The sequence below is a fragment of the Equus asinus genome, chromosome 14 (assembly GCF_041296235.1).
Source record: "Equus asinus isolate D_3611 breed Donkey chromosome 14, EquAss-T2T_v2, whole genome shotgun sequence".
NCBI classification, from domain to species: Eukaryota; Metazoa; Chordata; class Mammalia; order Perissodactyla; family Equidae; genus Equus; species Equus asinus.
The window spans coordinates 12273639-12286714 of NC_091803.1; the positions used below are offsets into that span (position 1 = coordinate 12273639).

At 49.4% G+C, this 13076-nt stretch overlaps 1 protein-coding gene and 1 long non-coding RNA gene across 19 annotated transcripts in view; one reads left to right on the forward strand and one right to left on the reverse strand.

Annotated features, from left to right (window-relative positions):
* Positions 1-3715: 3715 nt before the first annotated feature.
* Positions 3716-5994, reverse strand: LOC106834868 (uncharacterized). Its single transcript, XR_001398977.3, has 4 exons — positions 5480-5994; positions 4883-4987; positions 4397-4558; positions 3716-4304 (listed from the first exon to the last, which is right to left on the reverse strand). It is a non-coding gene; the product is annotated as an uncharacterized lncRNA (long non-coding RNA).
* Positions 5995-6189: 195 nt separating this feature from the next.
* ZNF789 (zinc finger protein 789) overlaps positions 6190-13076 on the forward strand; it is a 32822-nt gene continuing 25935 nt past the window's right edge. For 2 of the 18 annotated variants that reach the window (XM_044747376.2, XM_070484278.1), the window contains exons 1-3: positions 6238-6591; positions 8994-10013; positions 11710-12199. In XM_044747376.2, the coding sequence (XP_044603311.1) occupies positions 12086-12199 (114 nt within the window). In that variant the 5' untranslated portion in view covers positions 6238-6591; positions 8994-10013; positions 11710-12085. Of the gene's footprint in view, positions 8811-8993; positions 10014-10733; positions 12200-13076 lie in introns of those variants that run through there. The other 16 variants (XR_011494127.1, XM_044747394.2, XM_014846810.3 and 13 more) reach the window with 14 other exon arrangements.

The window sequence follows — 13076 nt, forward strand, 5'->3', positions numbered from 1 at the left end:
TCCTACTGTCATCACAGCAGCTCTGATTGGGCTACGCCCTTGGCTAAGGTTATAGCAGTTTATGACCATTGTCTAGTATACTTGACCTGGCTTTTGCAGGAGCCAAACAAGTGAACTCAATGGAGCTGTGAAGGGCACACACACGCCTGAATCCTTTAGATCTTTGAAGATGGTGCTCAGGTCTACAATTCCATCTGCGATGCAGCACCTCCCCTGATGTAGTGCTGGGTGGGTGAACGAGTGTGAGTGGCTAAGGATATCTATCCCAGTTGTGTTCTTGGGAACCAGAGACGTTTCCACAGGGTGGGTCCATGGTCACATTTGACCGCCTGTGGGAGAGACTTGTGCCTGGCTCCATAAGCCACCACTCTACCTGGGGGCTTTCTTGCTGTTTCAGGTCCTATAGTGTCAGTGTCAACTCAGACCCTGCATCCAGCTCTTGGAAGACCTGGTTATTCTCAATTCTCCAGTGTGTAGTCCCTGTGATAAATTACCCTTGGGGAATTGAAAAATGAAATGAAAAGGAGAATATGGATTGACTCTACTTGTGGTGGCTCTGCAGAGTCCTTCCTCAAGTGGACCCAGCCACCCCAAGTGGAATTGCTGGATTCTGGGCTGAGAACTGGGTCAGATCCTAACACTGGCTGAGGGATTGACTTTCCATTGTACTAACCGATGTCAGTCTTCAGATCACCAGATCTTTTCTGGTTGACCCAAGTCAAGGAAGCACCCTAGCTGTCTGCCCTTACTTACCCCTCAGAATACCGTGGGCAGGGAGCCAATGCCACAGACCACGGGGGTCAAGGCATGGCAGTTGCCATTCTGCCCGTGCTTCCTGTCCTACCAAGGCCATCCTCCTTGCTTCTGAAGGTGAAGTCCAGCCACCCAGCTCTGTACTTCTGGAACGCTACCATGCTTTTTGGGAATCTAGTTTCAGAGCAGCATCTGCTACTGTCACACTGGTCTGCACACCCTGAGCTTCGAAAAGATGCTGGAGTTTCCTGACAAGTGCATTTCTGATGCCCTTAGTGAAGGAAGAGTCCTCCGGACCCACCCATGGGGGCTTCTCTGGTCTCATGGATTCAATCTGCTCTATCATTCCCACCTCCCTCAGCCTTCTGACTCTTTTCTCTCCCAGGGAGGTTTAGCATCTCCACCTCATTTACTGTATCCTATTTCATATGGAAACTTCGTGGAGCCATCCCAGCAGCAGATTAGAAGTGGCTCCTTGGCAGGAGGTTAAATCCTGAAGGAGATGCCCATGAGTCAACAAACTCTCTGCATCTACTCCTTTATTCTGCCCTTGCTAAAGACACACATATATCCACACGTATTGCCTAGTTCCTGCTGGCTCCCATGAGCCAATACTACAGTTCCATCAGTGAGTAAGCTATTTCCTCCTGCAAAAGGGGCTGTTTTTCCTCACTCAGGCTCTCCTGAGACTTAATCCAAAATATTGGTGTAGAGGTGATGAGGCAAGGTGTGTTGCTTCTTGAGATGGATAAGCATCGTTTTGTGAGGCATTTGTTCAGGTGGAGTTTTAGCATGGTGCCTAGGCATGGGGAGGCAGCTCTGCTGTGTCCATGAGAGAGGGCCACTTCTGCTGGCCTGCAAATGACCAGGCGGTTTCTGTGTTTGAATATTGTCAGGTGCATGGTTCCAAAACGCCCCATCCCAATCTTAGGTTTCCACTCCTTCACTATGAGGGCCTGACCTCAGCACAGGAGACCTGCCAAGGCTGTCCATCCAGCCTCCTCTGTAACGCTGTCACCCTCATGACAAAATCGCATGCCTATTGCTCCTTTGTGGCTGCAGGAAATGCAAGTCTTTTAAACAGCAGTATGCAGGCCTGCTGGTTTTCATGGCATGCCCTGAGTGAAGAGCTGGCTGACCTGAATCTGTCAGTATCTTTCCACAAGGACTCCTACACAGTTGACAAAGCCAGCCATTAAACCTTGCATTGCGTCTGGTGTCATGGTTTAGTTGGCGAGCTCGCTTGGGCAGCCCTGGGTTCGCCAGTTCGGCTCCTGGGCATGAACCTATACATTGCTCATCCAGCCATGTGGTGGCGGCATCCCACATGGAAGAACTTCAAGGCCTTACAACTAGGATATACAATTATGTACTGGGGCTTTGGGGAGTTAAAAACAAGAAAGAAAAGAGGAAGATTGGCAATAGATGTTAGCTCAGTGCCAATCTTCCTCACAAAAAGAACACTTGCTCTTATCTTTCACCTCATCCTTGCAGGGGTTATGAGAGATGGACAGCTTAACCCAATGCTTTGAGCCTGCCTGTACCTCAGCCCCCACCGTGAGTAAGAGTCTTAGGAATCATGATGCTACAACAAGCCTGGGTGATCACCAGCCCACTTCTGGGGCCAACTGTTTTAGCTTTTCTCTCCCACAGGCTTCGAGTAACACTTGTGCTCCACTGGCTTCCTTGGGAGGTGTCACCTTTAAAGACTTTTCACCTGTTATTTTACCCACAAAATGAATTTATTCAGGAATATTTGAGAGGATTGCAATTTGGGATGCGCCTCCTATGGCAAACTATAGGCAAATCCAGAAGACAAAGGAGGGGAGCTGCTTTGAAAGGGGAAAAGGGGGAGGTAGGGAGGGCTGCTCTAAATACAAGTCCATGGGGGGAAAGGAAGCATTCGGGGCAGTAACAGGTTCTCATTGGCTGAGCTCCAGCGTTTCCCATTGGCTTGGCTGTGGCTGGGTGGGGAGAGAAATCTGCCTCAGTAGGAAAGTAGTGCTACTTCCTGTAGAAGATGCAGACTTCCAGCCTCCTCCTGGACGGTGTAATTGACGCTCTCTGATAGGGCGTGAGAGCTCCCCCTACACACCTTCCCAACCCCAATTTGAAGTTTCAGAGTTTCCCAGAGGGGATCCTAGGAAGAGGAGTGAGGGACTGGCAAGAGTCAGGCAGGAAATGGCAATACAAGGGGCTCTATTGAGGTCATCACTGTGATCACTGGAGTCCCGAATCTGCCAGGACTCCAGAGCAGTGGACAGAGGGCTGCCCCAAATGGACCACAGGGGTACTCTTTACCCATTGGCTCCTAACCCCCTAGATTGAACGTTGCCTCTAGGATGTTAATTCCCCCTCACTTCCAAGCTGTATGTGTGTATGGGCCCCATGAGCTCCTTTCTGCATCTGAGGCATCTGTGGAGCTTCCTGGTAGAAATTTAAACATGCACCGCATGCACATGGGACAAGAAGCTTGAAGGGAGTCAAAGCCTGTGGGAACTGTTCATCCCCCCATGTCGGAGATCCCAGAGGTAAGGCTGGGAAGAAAGACTGAGGACGTGGAGAGCTCCTACTCCAATACACATCTATAGCTTTACAAACTTAGATGAAAGCCCAAATTTTACATTGGCCCCATGGCCAAAGTCTATTGGCTGCCCTTCCTCCATCTTTCCAGCCTCCTCTCCTACCTCTCTCCACCTCCTCACTCACCTCCAGCTATCCTGCCTTCTGCGTGTCTGTAGGGGGAGGGGGTCCAAACACACTCCAGGTGTGCTCACTCAGCATTTCATCAGAAGAGCCGCAAACCAGAGGCAGCTCCCAGGAGCCTCCAGCCCTCTCTTTCCACCGAGATTGCAGGGTTTCCTCAGTAGTTCACGAGGGTTGAAAATGGGTTTGGTGAAATGAGTGACTTGTTAATTGGTGTATAAGTCAGGGTTCAATGAGGTGACAGAAACACCCTAGTGATTCGAAGAGACAAAGTTTAATATAAAAACCCACGAACTAATGGGAAAGGTGCACTCTGGAACTTTATGGAAAGCCACACTTGTGGGGGCCGAGAAAGACGTTCGAGGGGAGGGGCCTCATGGGAGGCATTCGGCTAGGGCCTTATCTGAGGGGGCTGCTGGAGGAAGCTGTTGGCGGCTCTGTGCTGTGGGCCAGCACTAGGGCAGGAGCCTCGTGCTGGAGAAGCCATTTGTGCACCTGCAACCAGGAAGGAAGTCCTCTTTCCCCGGCTCTGTCTTTCCAAGAAAAACACGTAAAGGGCCCAGCTGCATTCTCCCAAAGCAGGCCATGAAGAGTAGATTTGGAGCCGAGAGGCCATATACTGATACCTGACAGGATTGGCATTGGAGGCTAGGAGAACGGGGCCGGCCTTTGTGAAATCAGTGGTTGTCAAGAGTTGGAAAGCAGATTTTGGAGCTATTCTTTCCCTTGCGTGAACAGGTTTGAGAATCAGGTTTGGCCTTTACTCTTAGAGATGACACCGGACGTTTGATCCTCAAGCAGTGCCCCTCGTGCACACAAGGCAAAGTTTTGGTGGCTATCCTCATCTACGAAAAACAAGTTAAAAGTTGAGCAGGACTATTTGGGGTTAGCCGAACCACTTGGGTTCTTTGCAGCACACACACCCAAGCAGTCTCACCTCTGGGCCTTTGTACTTGCTATAGCCTCTGTCCAGACCCTCTACACGGGATGTCTACATGGCTCACTCTTTCATGGCTTCGAGCCTTGGCTCAAATGTCCTCTGAGAGGTACACAGCAAGACAGGCTTAAACGCATAAGGGGTTTGTGCGGGGAAATGCCTCTGTAAAAGAAAATGGGGTGGGGAAGCCTGGGAATGTGGGAGAGCCATCAGGCCACGAGGCCAGTCAGACTCCAAATGAGGGAGAGAGAGAGGGAAGGCCAGGTAAAGGGGACGTGCACAGCTGCAGAGTCTAAGGAAGGCTCGGTAAGGCCACTGGGGAGTCTGGGAGCCCCAGGAGACCAACAGAGGAGTCCATGCCTCCCAGGGACAGGTCTGCCCAAGTGTCCGTCCGTGTCTCAGTCACTGGGAGCGGTGCAAGGGAAGCAGGAGCTCCGTGCAAACAGAGGATAGGGTTCCCGGCCCAGCAGACCACTGATCTCACACCTTTGTTTCCTGACGTTCCCTGGAGTTGGCGGCCTTGGACGAGCATTCCCCTGGATACCTTGTCTTATCAGTCCGCAGTCCATGATCACCCTCTAGAAAACAGCCCTAGAGAACGGTCAAACAGCAACCACATTTCACCAGGAGACTATAAAATCATGTTTCACAGACTGGATACAAGGCACATTGCAGGACAGCAAAACAATTTGAACTGGTCTCGGGAGTAGATTAAAATTGGATTCCTTCCAGGGATCAAGCAATACAAAGAGAAAGAGAGAGAAAGAAGCAAGGGAGAGAAGAAAGAAAGAGTTTGCCCTCAGCATTTGGGACTAGGATCTGGCAACGCCTGTCATGGATCCTAACGGGCTGGAAGACATCCAACAAGCCCTAAAGTCAAAACACCTCATTCATTTAAAAAGACTGATTTCATGTATTGATTCTTTCTCAGTCCCTCATGTTAGAAGTGAGATCCAGAGAAAGGAGACAACTTCCCAACAGCACGTAGCAAGTCAGCAGCAGAGCCTAGACAAGAACCCAGGTGCCCAGACTCCCCAATCATTCATTCCTGAGGGCCTCCCTTGCTCCCAGCTGCAAGCTAACCTCTAGGAGGACAATGGTGAGGACAATCTGAATGAACTGAATTCCTGCCTTCACAGAACTTCCAAGGAGGTGCTCGAGCTGGCTCTTCCAAGACGCGTAGGAGTTTGCCACACATGCGCCGGGAAGGAGGGCAGTCGAAGGGCATTCGGGGCACTGTGTGCAAGTAGAGAGGCCTGAAGCAGCACAGGGAGTCAGCAGTTGCATTCCAGCCCTCTGATTCCAGCGGAGTCAAGGGTTGAGGGCGAGGTGATCTGGAGAGGAGCATGCGCTGTGAAGACAACAGGAAAGCCTGGCAGGGGTTTGGGCAGCGAAGGACAACAGTAGGAGCTACCCTCTAATCACTGGGGCTGGAGCGGCCTGGTAGCAGGCGGCAGTGGGGAAAGGCCGCGACAAGGCCAGGTAAGAAATGAAGAGGGCCAGAGGCAAAGGGAGGAAACAGGAGAGGGAAGGGCTCTGTCCTGGAATTGTGCAGGGTGGGCCACCCTCAAGGGTCCCCCAGGCCAATGCCAAGAAGCAATGGGCCTTGCAACAGGAAGCGCCCTGCGCCCGACGAGCCGGGCAGACGCTCGGAAACGTGCGCTGCGCGCGTAAGCGGCTGCGTTCAGACGGAGTGGAAGCTCGGAGGAAGCTCGCGCACTAGGTGGCCGAGCCGGGACCTGATCCCCAGCGTTCACACGCTCAAGGTCCCTGCCCTCCCGCCGCCGCCCTCAGTTCCTTGATCGTCAGCCAATAGGAACCGAGACCGCCGGCGGTTCCGCTTGGGCGTGGGGTCAAGGGTCACCTATGATGGCGGCGCTCAGCAGCAGCTGAGGCGTGAAGCGGAGAATGGCGCTGGCGGCGGAGGCTCGGCTGGGGCGCCGGCTGAGCTCCGCGGCCGAGGCGAAGGCCCTGGACGGCGGCCGGGCGCTCGCGGAGCCCGCGGAAGGCGGCCGCGCCCGTGGTCCGGTAGGAGGGCGCGCGGCCCGCGCCGAGCGCATGTTCCTGCAGCTTCAGCCTCTCGGGGCGCCGGACAGGCCCCCTTCGTGCGGCCCAGCTCCGAGCCGAGCCCCGCCGGTTCGCGGCCGCGCCGCAGGCCCCTGCCAGTGCCCTCCCGAATGGAGTCGGAGCCGAAGGTCCGGGCGGCGCCTCCCTCCCTCCGTCCGCCCTCGCCTCCGCCGCTGCTCCCCGGGCCCTCGGCCTCTTGGAGAAGCTGCGAGGCACGGGGTCTGCCTCCGGGCGGACGCCTCTCCGGCGGCTGCAGGCCCCGGAAGGGAAGGCGGTTGGCGCGCTGCCCAGTGATGGAGCGGCTGGGCATCCGCTCCTGCCCCGGGGGTCGGGGTTGTCACCACAGTTGAGGGAGGAGCGGGAGGCTCAGAGAGCTCAAGGGACAAGCCCCGGGCCCACAGCTGACCGGCGGACGCACAGTGGGCTCCGCACTCGGGCCGTCTGACTCCCGAAGTTCTGCTGTTCGGAAGGGCGGCTGCCAAAGGTCAGGGAAGCCGTGGGCCGGCTGGAGTCGCTGAGCAGCTGGGAAAGGACGTGTCGCCCGAGCGGGTGCAGGGGTGAGAGAGGAAGGAGCGAAGGTCCGAACGCACTCGAATGGCTGCACTGCAGGCCTCTGCGTTGCCTCAGGTTTGAGAAAATGGCAGCAGAGGGCGGCTCCCCGGGGCGGCTCATCTGGGAGCCCATGCTCGGAAGAGCGAAAATGTGTCAGGATGCGTTCTCGTTGGTGCCGGTTGTGGAAACCTTGGTGGGGGATGAAAAAGAAGCGGATCGGGCCAGTTTGGCTTCCGCCTTCTCTGCCAAGGGTGAGGAGTGATCTTTAACTGAAAAGGGGCGAGAGCAAGAGAAACAGGATTTCAAGCTCCAAATGAATGAATAGTTGAGTTGTTTCCTTCTTAATAGGGAGTTGTAACAGTGATTTATGTGTTCCAGATGGATAGAGGTACCTTATGACATGTAGGATATGTGCGAGTATTTTCTGCCAGTCCGTGGCTTTTCTTTGTATTCTCTTGAGAGTGTCCTTTGAAGAGCAAAATTTTTTTTAATTTTAGTGGACTTCAATTGATGGCTTTTCTGCCCTGGATTGTGCTTTCGGTATATCTAAGAAATCTTTGCCTAACCCAACATCACAAAGATATTTTTCCCATGTTTTCTTCTAGGAGCTTCGTAGTTTTAGGTCTTGTGTTTAGGTCTATGAGCCAGCCACTTGAGTTGATTTTTGTGTATGGTGTGGGTTACGGGCCTTTTTTGCCTGTGGATACCCAATTGTCCTAGGATCATTAGTTGAAAGACTATCCTTTCCTTGTTGAATTGCCTTGGTGCGTTTGTTGAAATCAATTGGCTGTAAATCTAAGGATTGATTTCTGGCTGCTCAGTTCTGTTGCGTTCATCGATATGTTTGTCCTTATGCTAAGATTAAACTCTCTTGTCTTCTGTAGCTTTATCAGAAATTTTGAATTTTTGAAATAGAAGTCCTCCAGCTGGTCCTTGTTTGTGGAAGTTGTTTTGGCTGTTCTGGGTCTTCTGCTTTTCCATACAAATTTTAGGATTGGCTTGTCACTTTCTGCAAAAATTCTTTTTGGATTTTGATAGAGATTGTGTTGAATCTGTAGGTGGATTTGAGCACAAATGCCATCTAAACAATTGTGAGTCTTTCAGCCTATGAACATGGAATATCTCCCCATTCAAGTAGTGTTTAATTTTTCTCAGCTGTGTTTTGTAGTTTTCAGTATACAACTCTTAGATTTCTATTGTTAAATCTATTCCTAAGCATTTTATTGTTTTTGCTGGTATTTTTAGTAAATTGTATTTTTAATTTCGTTTTTGGAGTGTTCATTGTGAGTATTTTCAAATGCAGTTGGTGTTTGTATTCACCATGTGTCTTGTGACTTTGCTGAGAACTTGTTTATTTCTGTAGATTTCTGTGTATTTCTTAGGAGTTTCTACCTATAGGATCATGCATGCTCTCTGGTTGTCTGTGAATAAAGACAGTTTTACATCTTCATTTCCAATTTTGTTGGCTTTTGTTTATGACCACCAGTGATCGTAGTGAGTACATCCCATCACTCTTACGTTGTCACATACTGTTTACTGTAGGGGCTTTAGCTCTATTGACTCATTTAGTTCTCACAACAACCCAATAAGAGAGACACTGTTGTCATCTCCGTATCGCATAGAGGGAAACAGACACCGAGAGGTTAAGCTGTCTACCTAGGTCACAGCTGGTAAGGGTCTAACAGCTGTAGACCCCATGGTGTTGCCAAGATTCAAACTAAGGGAGTCTTCAACTGAACTGCTCTGCGAGCCTGTGTCTTGCTGAATGGGGAGGATATGACACCTAGATCACTGGGTGAGTGTGAAGGTGAAATGTGATAGTGCCTGTCAGACACTTAGCACATAGTAAATGTTCCGTATAGTGTTAGTTGCTGTGTTAATAGTATGTGTTCTTGGAATAGGTCAATAAGCTGCCATTTCTTGCCAGAAAAACTTGACATCGCCAATCAGTTGATGCTTTCTGGGAACTCTTTTTCAGATTTCCTCTGCCGCCTGTGGCTATGGATTCCCGCTGCTGTCCTCTAAAACCAAGGATGTGACGAAAGTTTGGGGAATGGGACTCAAAGGTTCTCAGTTTGGATTTCACAGGAGCCAGAAAGAGAGAAGTGTGCACTCTCCCCTTGGGTTTCTCTGCTGTGACTGGGCTGAGAAAGCTCCCTCTGACTTTCAGGAATCTGATGACACAAACCAAATCGGAACAACAACACAGAAGGAGGCTATAAGGGCGCGTTGTTTGAAACCCTCTGGACTAGATTATTTTTCAGCCTGTTGGGTGATAACTGTGAACCTTTAGACGAAAGGACGTTTGGTGATGAGAAAGATGTTGTCTTTTGGCCCCAGAGAGACGACCTTTCTTTGCTGGCTTGGAGATAGCCTGAAACACTCTACACTGCCTAGAATGTGGTCTGGGGAAAATTCAATGAAATCCTTAAGATGGAGGCCGTATTCCAGATATTCGAAATTGGATTGCAGTAATGCTAGAAGTGATTTATGATGGCTTTTCAAAAAATAGACATTAGTCCATCCATATTATAAGTACAACAAGAAACATTTTTTAAAATAAAAGGGAAATTACCTGGAAATATATACTAGACAAACCTTTCTTTTCACTTTTCTCTTCTTCCCTCATTCATTTGTAAATATATTTTTATGTTGTTCTGATCATAGCATAGGTTTTGTTTTCTGCCATTTTTCACTTCATTTTATATCACAATTCTTTTATACTTAGTATTGCACTCTTTATGTGCTGTGAGATGCCACGTTGCCTTTCTTTATCCGTTTCATTAGGAACAGTTTTAGACATGCAGACGTCGACAGAATAGGATAATGCATCCCGCGGGCCGTCACCAGCTTCAGCCATCATCAGTTCATGCCCGGCTTGTTTTATCCGTTTCCCGACCTTCTCCCTGATAAATTTGGAGCAAATCCTAACGTCATTGATGTTTGTTCATAAATATTTCAGTATTTATCTTAAAAACTAATGACTCAAAAGCAAAAGGTAAATGCAACATCATTATCGCACCTAAATGTTAAGAGTATAGTCTCTTCATATCATCAAATATCCAATCAGTGTTCAAATTGCCAGTTGTCTCATAAATGTCATTAGATTTTTATTTTTTTAATTTAATTTTTTTTTTTTTTTAAAGATCGGCACCTCAGCTAACAACTGTTGCCAATCTTTTTTTTTTTTTTCTGCTTTATCTCCCCAAACTCCCCCAGTACATAGTTGTATATGTTAGTTGCGGGTCCTTCTAGTTGTGACGTGTGGGATGCTCCCTCAATGTGGCCTGATGAGCAGTGCCGTGTCCGCGCCCAGGATCCGAACTGGCGAAACCATGGGCCACCACAGCAGAGCGCGCGAACTTAACCACTCGGCCACGGGGCCAGCCCGGATTTGTAATTTTTTTAAAGCTTTTTCTTCAATCAAAATCCGGATAACATCCAGACATTGCAATTGGTTGATAAGACTTTTAAAAATCTTTTAAGTCTCTTTTAATGTTTCTTCGTTGAAATTTATTTATTGATGAAATCACATTGCTTATTCTGCACAGTTTTCCAGTCTGAAGTTTGTTGAATGCATCCGTGTTGTGCCATTTGACATGATCCTCTGTCATCTGTATTTCCCCTCAATTGGTAGTTGGACCTAGGAACCAGATTCCCTTTGAATGTTGTGTGTGTACTGCTTGCCAGGCCCTTAGGGGTCTGTGCAGGTAGTAATGGGGGATGTGAGTTACTTTTCAGTATTTTAAACTATTCTGTGTTTTCAGCTTATAGGGCTGTATAGGCTAACATCATTGTCCAGTTTCTTTGATTTTGCCTAGAATCACATCATCTCATTATAAAAAACCAGTTATTTGATGCAGATCGAAGCTCTGTCTGAAATTATGTCAGTCATTGATGGATACTAATGGGCGAGTGTATTATAGTAGTAATAATGCTATTTATTTGGTGGGGAAAATCTTGTTAAACATGGGGTTCCTAGGAGAAAATAGGGCATCATTAGTGGGGAGTAGGTTGAGACTAGTGTATTTGCAGATATTCTCCTCACCTCCAGCCTCCATTGTGAATATTCAAAACCTCATCATTTAAAACCTGTGTGAGGAAGTGAGCCCCGGTGGCTTAGTGGTTAAGTTTGGCGTGCTCTGCTTCAGTGGCCTGGGAGCGGTTCCCTGGTGTGGACCTACACTACTCACCCCTGGCCATGCTGTGGCGGCAGCTCACATACAAAAGAGTGGAAGATTGGCCATGGATGTTAGCTCAGCCTAAATCTACCTCAGCAAGAGAGAAGGAAGATTGACAGCAGATGTTAGATCAGGGTGAATCTTCCTCAGCACAACAAACAAGAGACCTGGGAGAGGAATTCCTTACGAAGACCAACCTGGCTTCTCCAGTAGGGTTTTAGAGAACAATAAGGTTCTTCTTTAGAGTGACTCCTAAACATCTTTCCTCCTTACTTGCTTATTTAAATATTGAAATTGTCGATTTTGAATAGATAACCTATTTGCATAATTCAGAATCCTTAAGGTGCAGTAGAAGATGTGATGAAAAGTCTGTCTTCCACCTCTGTCCTCCCAGCATCATGGTTTTTCTCCCTGTAGACAACCTGTGTTAACAGTTTTCAGTTTGTCCTTCTAGAGAGAGTTAATGCATCTGCAAAGGAGTACATCTGCGTATTCTTTTGGTCTCCTTTTCAGATAAGTGGTGTCATATAACATGCTGTTCTTCACCTTCCTGAGGAATCGGAGTGGATGTTGCAGGAAGAAAATGTTTTTCCTTTCCTGAAAAATTCAAGTGGTATTAAATGACGTGGGAGAAGTTCTCTTTACTGAGACTAAGGATGCTTTTCAATAAGTCAGTGTGTCATGGAGATGATGTGGTGCAGTGGGCTGGAGCTGCAGACCGGCTTTCTAGTCCTTGCTCGGCTCTAACATATGTGCCTTGAGGAAGTCATTCTGATATCTGACTGGGTAACAACGTGGGGGTCAGGCAGTATGACCTTTAGTGTTACAAATGCTATGACCCTCCATCAGTGCACTGACCCTGGTGGTGGGTCAGCAAGGGGATAGGAGGATGTTTTGGAGCCCTCGCCCGTCCCACTGCCTCTGGACAGACCTCAGGAGACACGGGAGCTACAGATCTCCTGCGGCAGAGCCCACCCTCTTGTCCTGGCAGATGGCGAACGAGGTGAGTTGACCTGCTGGAGATTGATGGCGGGGGTTGGGGAGCCACTTGTCTGCTGTTGAGCCTGAAGTGGGCATTTCATTGAGCCCCATCTGCTTTGTGAAGCTGTGGGCATTCCCGAGCCAATCAGTAGGATGGCTCCAGAGAGCTGTGTTGACAGACCTTGCTAACTCTTTTCTGTTCGCTGCTCTCTGTGGCTCTTGGGAAGTCTCAGTTATTATTGACATGACAGCGCACACCAGGCAGCCTCCTCAGGGCCTCCCGCTCCCTTTGCCGTGAAGTCACCGAGCCGGGCTGAGTGTGCAAATGGCTTTTCCTCTTGTACTGAAAGAAGCCCATCTGCTAACACTTGTTCTGCATGGCGGGGGCTTTCAGAGTCCGGGATCCTGGGTTACCCCAAGGCTCTTCAGAAGAGCGGTTGTTTCCAGGGAAGGCCAAGATGGCTGAATTTTTCAAGTTTCTTTTTCTGGCGCCGTGTGCTTTGTAGGAAAACACAATGGTGGTGTTTAGGAAGTCTTTCAAGAGGGGTGTTGGCATTGAGAGCAGCCTAGTGACAGGTCCAGGGAATGGGGTTGCTGAGGCCTTTCACAGGAGGTGCTCACCTGTCGTGGACTTTCCGGGAGGCAGGAGGACGGCCCAGAGGGGAAGCAGAGGGACAGTAGAGGTGGCCTAGCTGAGAGTGTGCCTGCACTGACTGGGAGTGCTGGAGGAGGAAACCCAGTGGCCATTGAGTGAGCGGTTGGACTGGCACCACTTTCCAGACCCCCTTCCGGTCCTAACTTTCTTGGATCCCCGACCCTGCAGAACTGATTTCCCTGCTGGTGGTTTCTTTAGGCTTCAGCTTGCGAAACAGCTCTTATGGGCAGTGTGCATGGAAGGT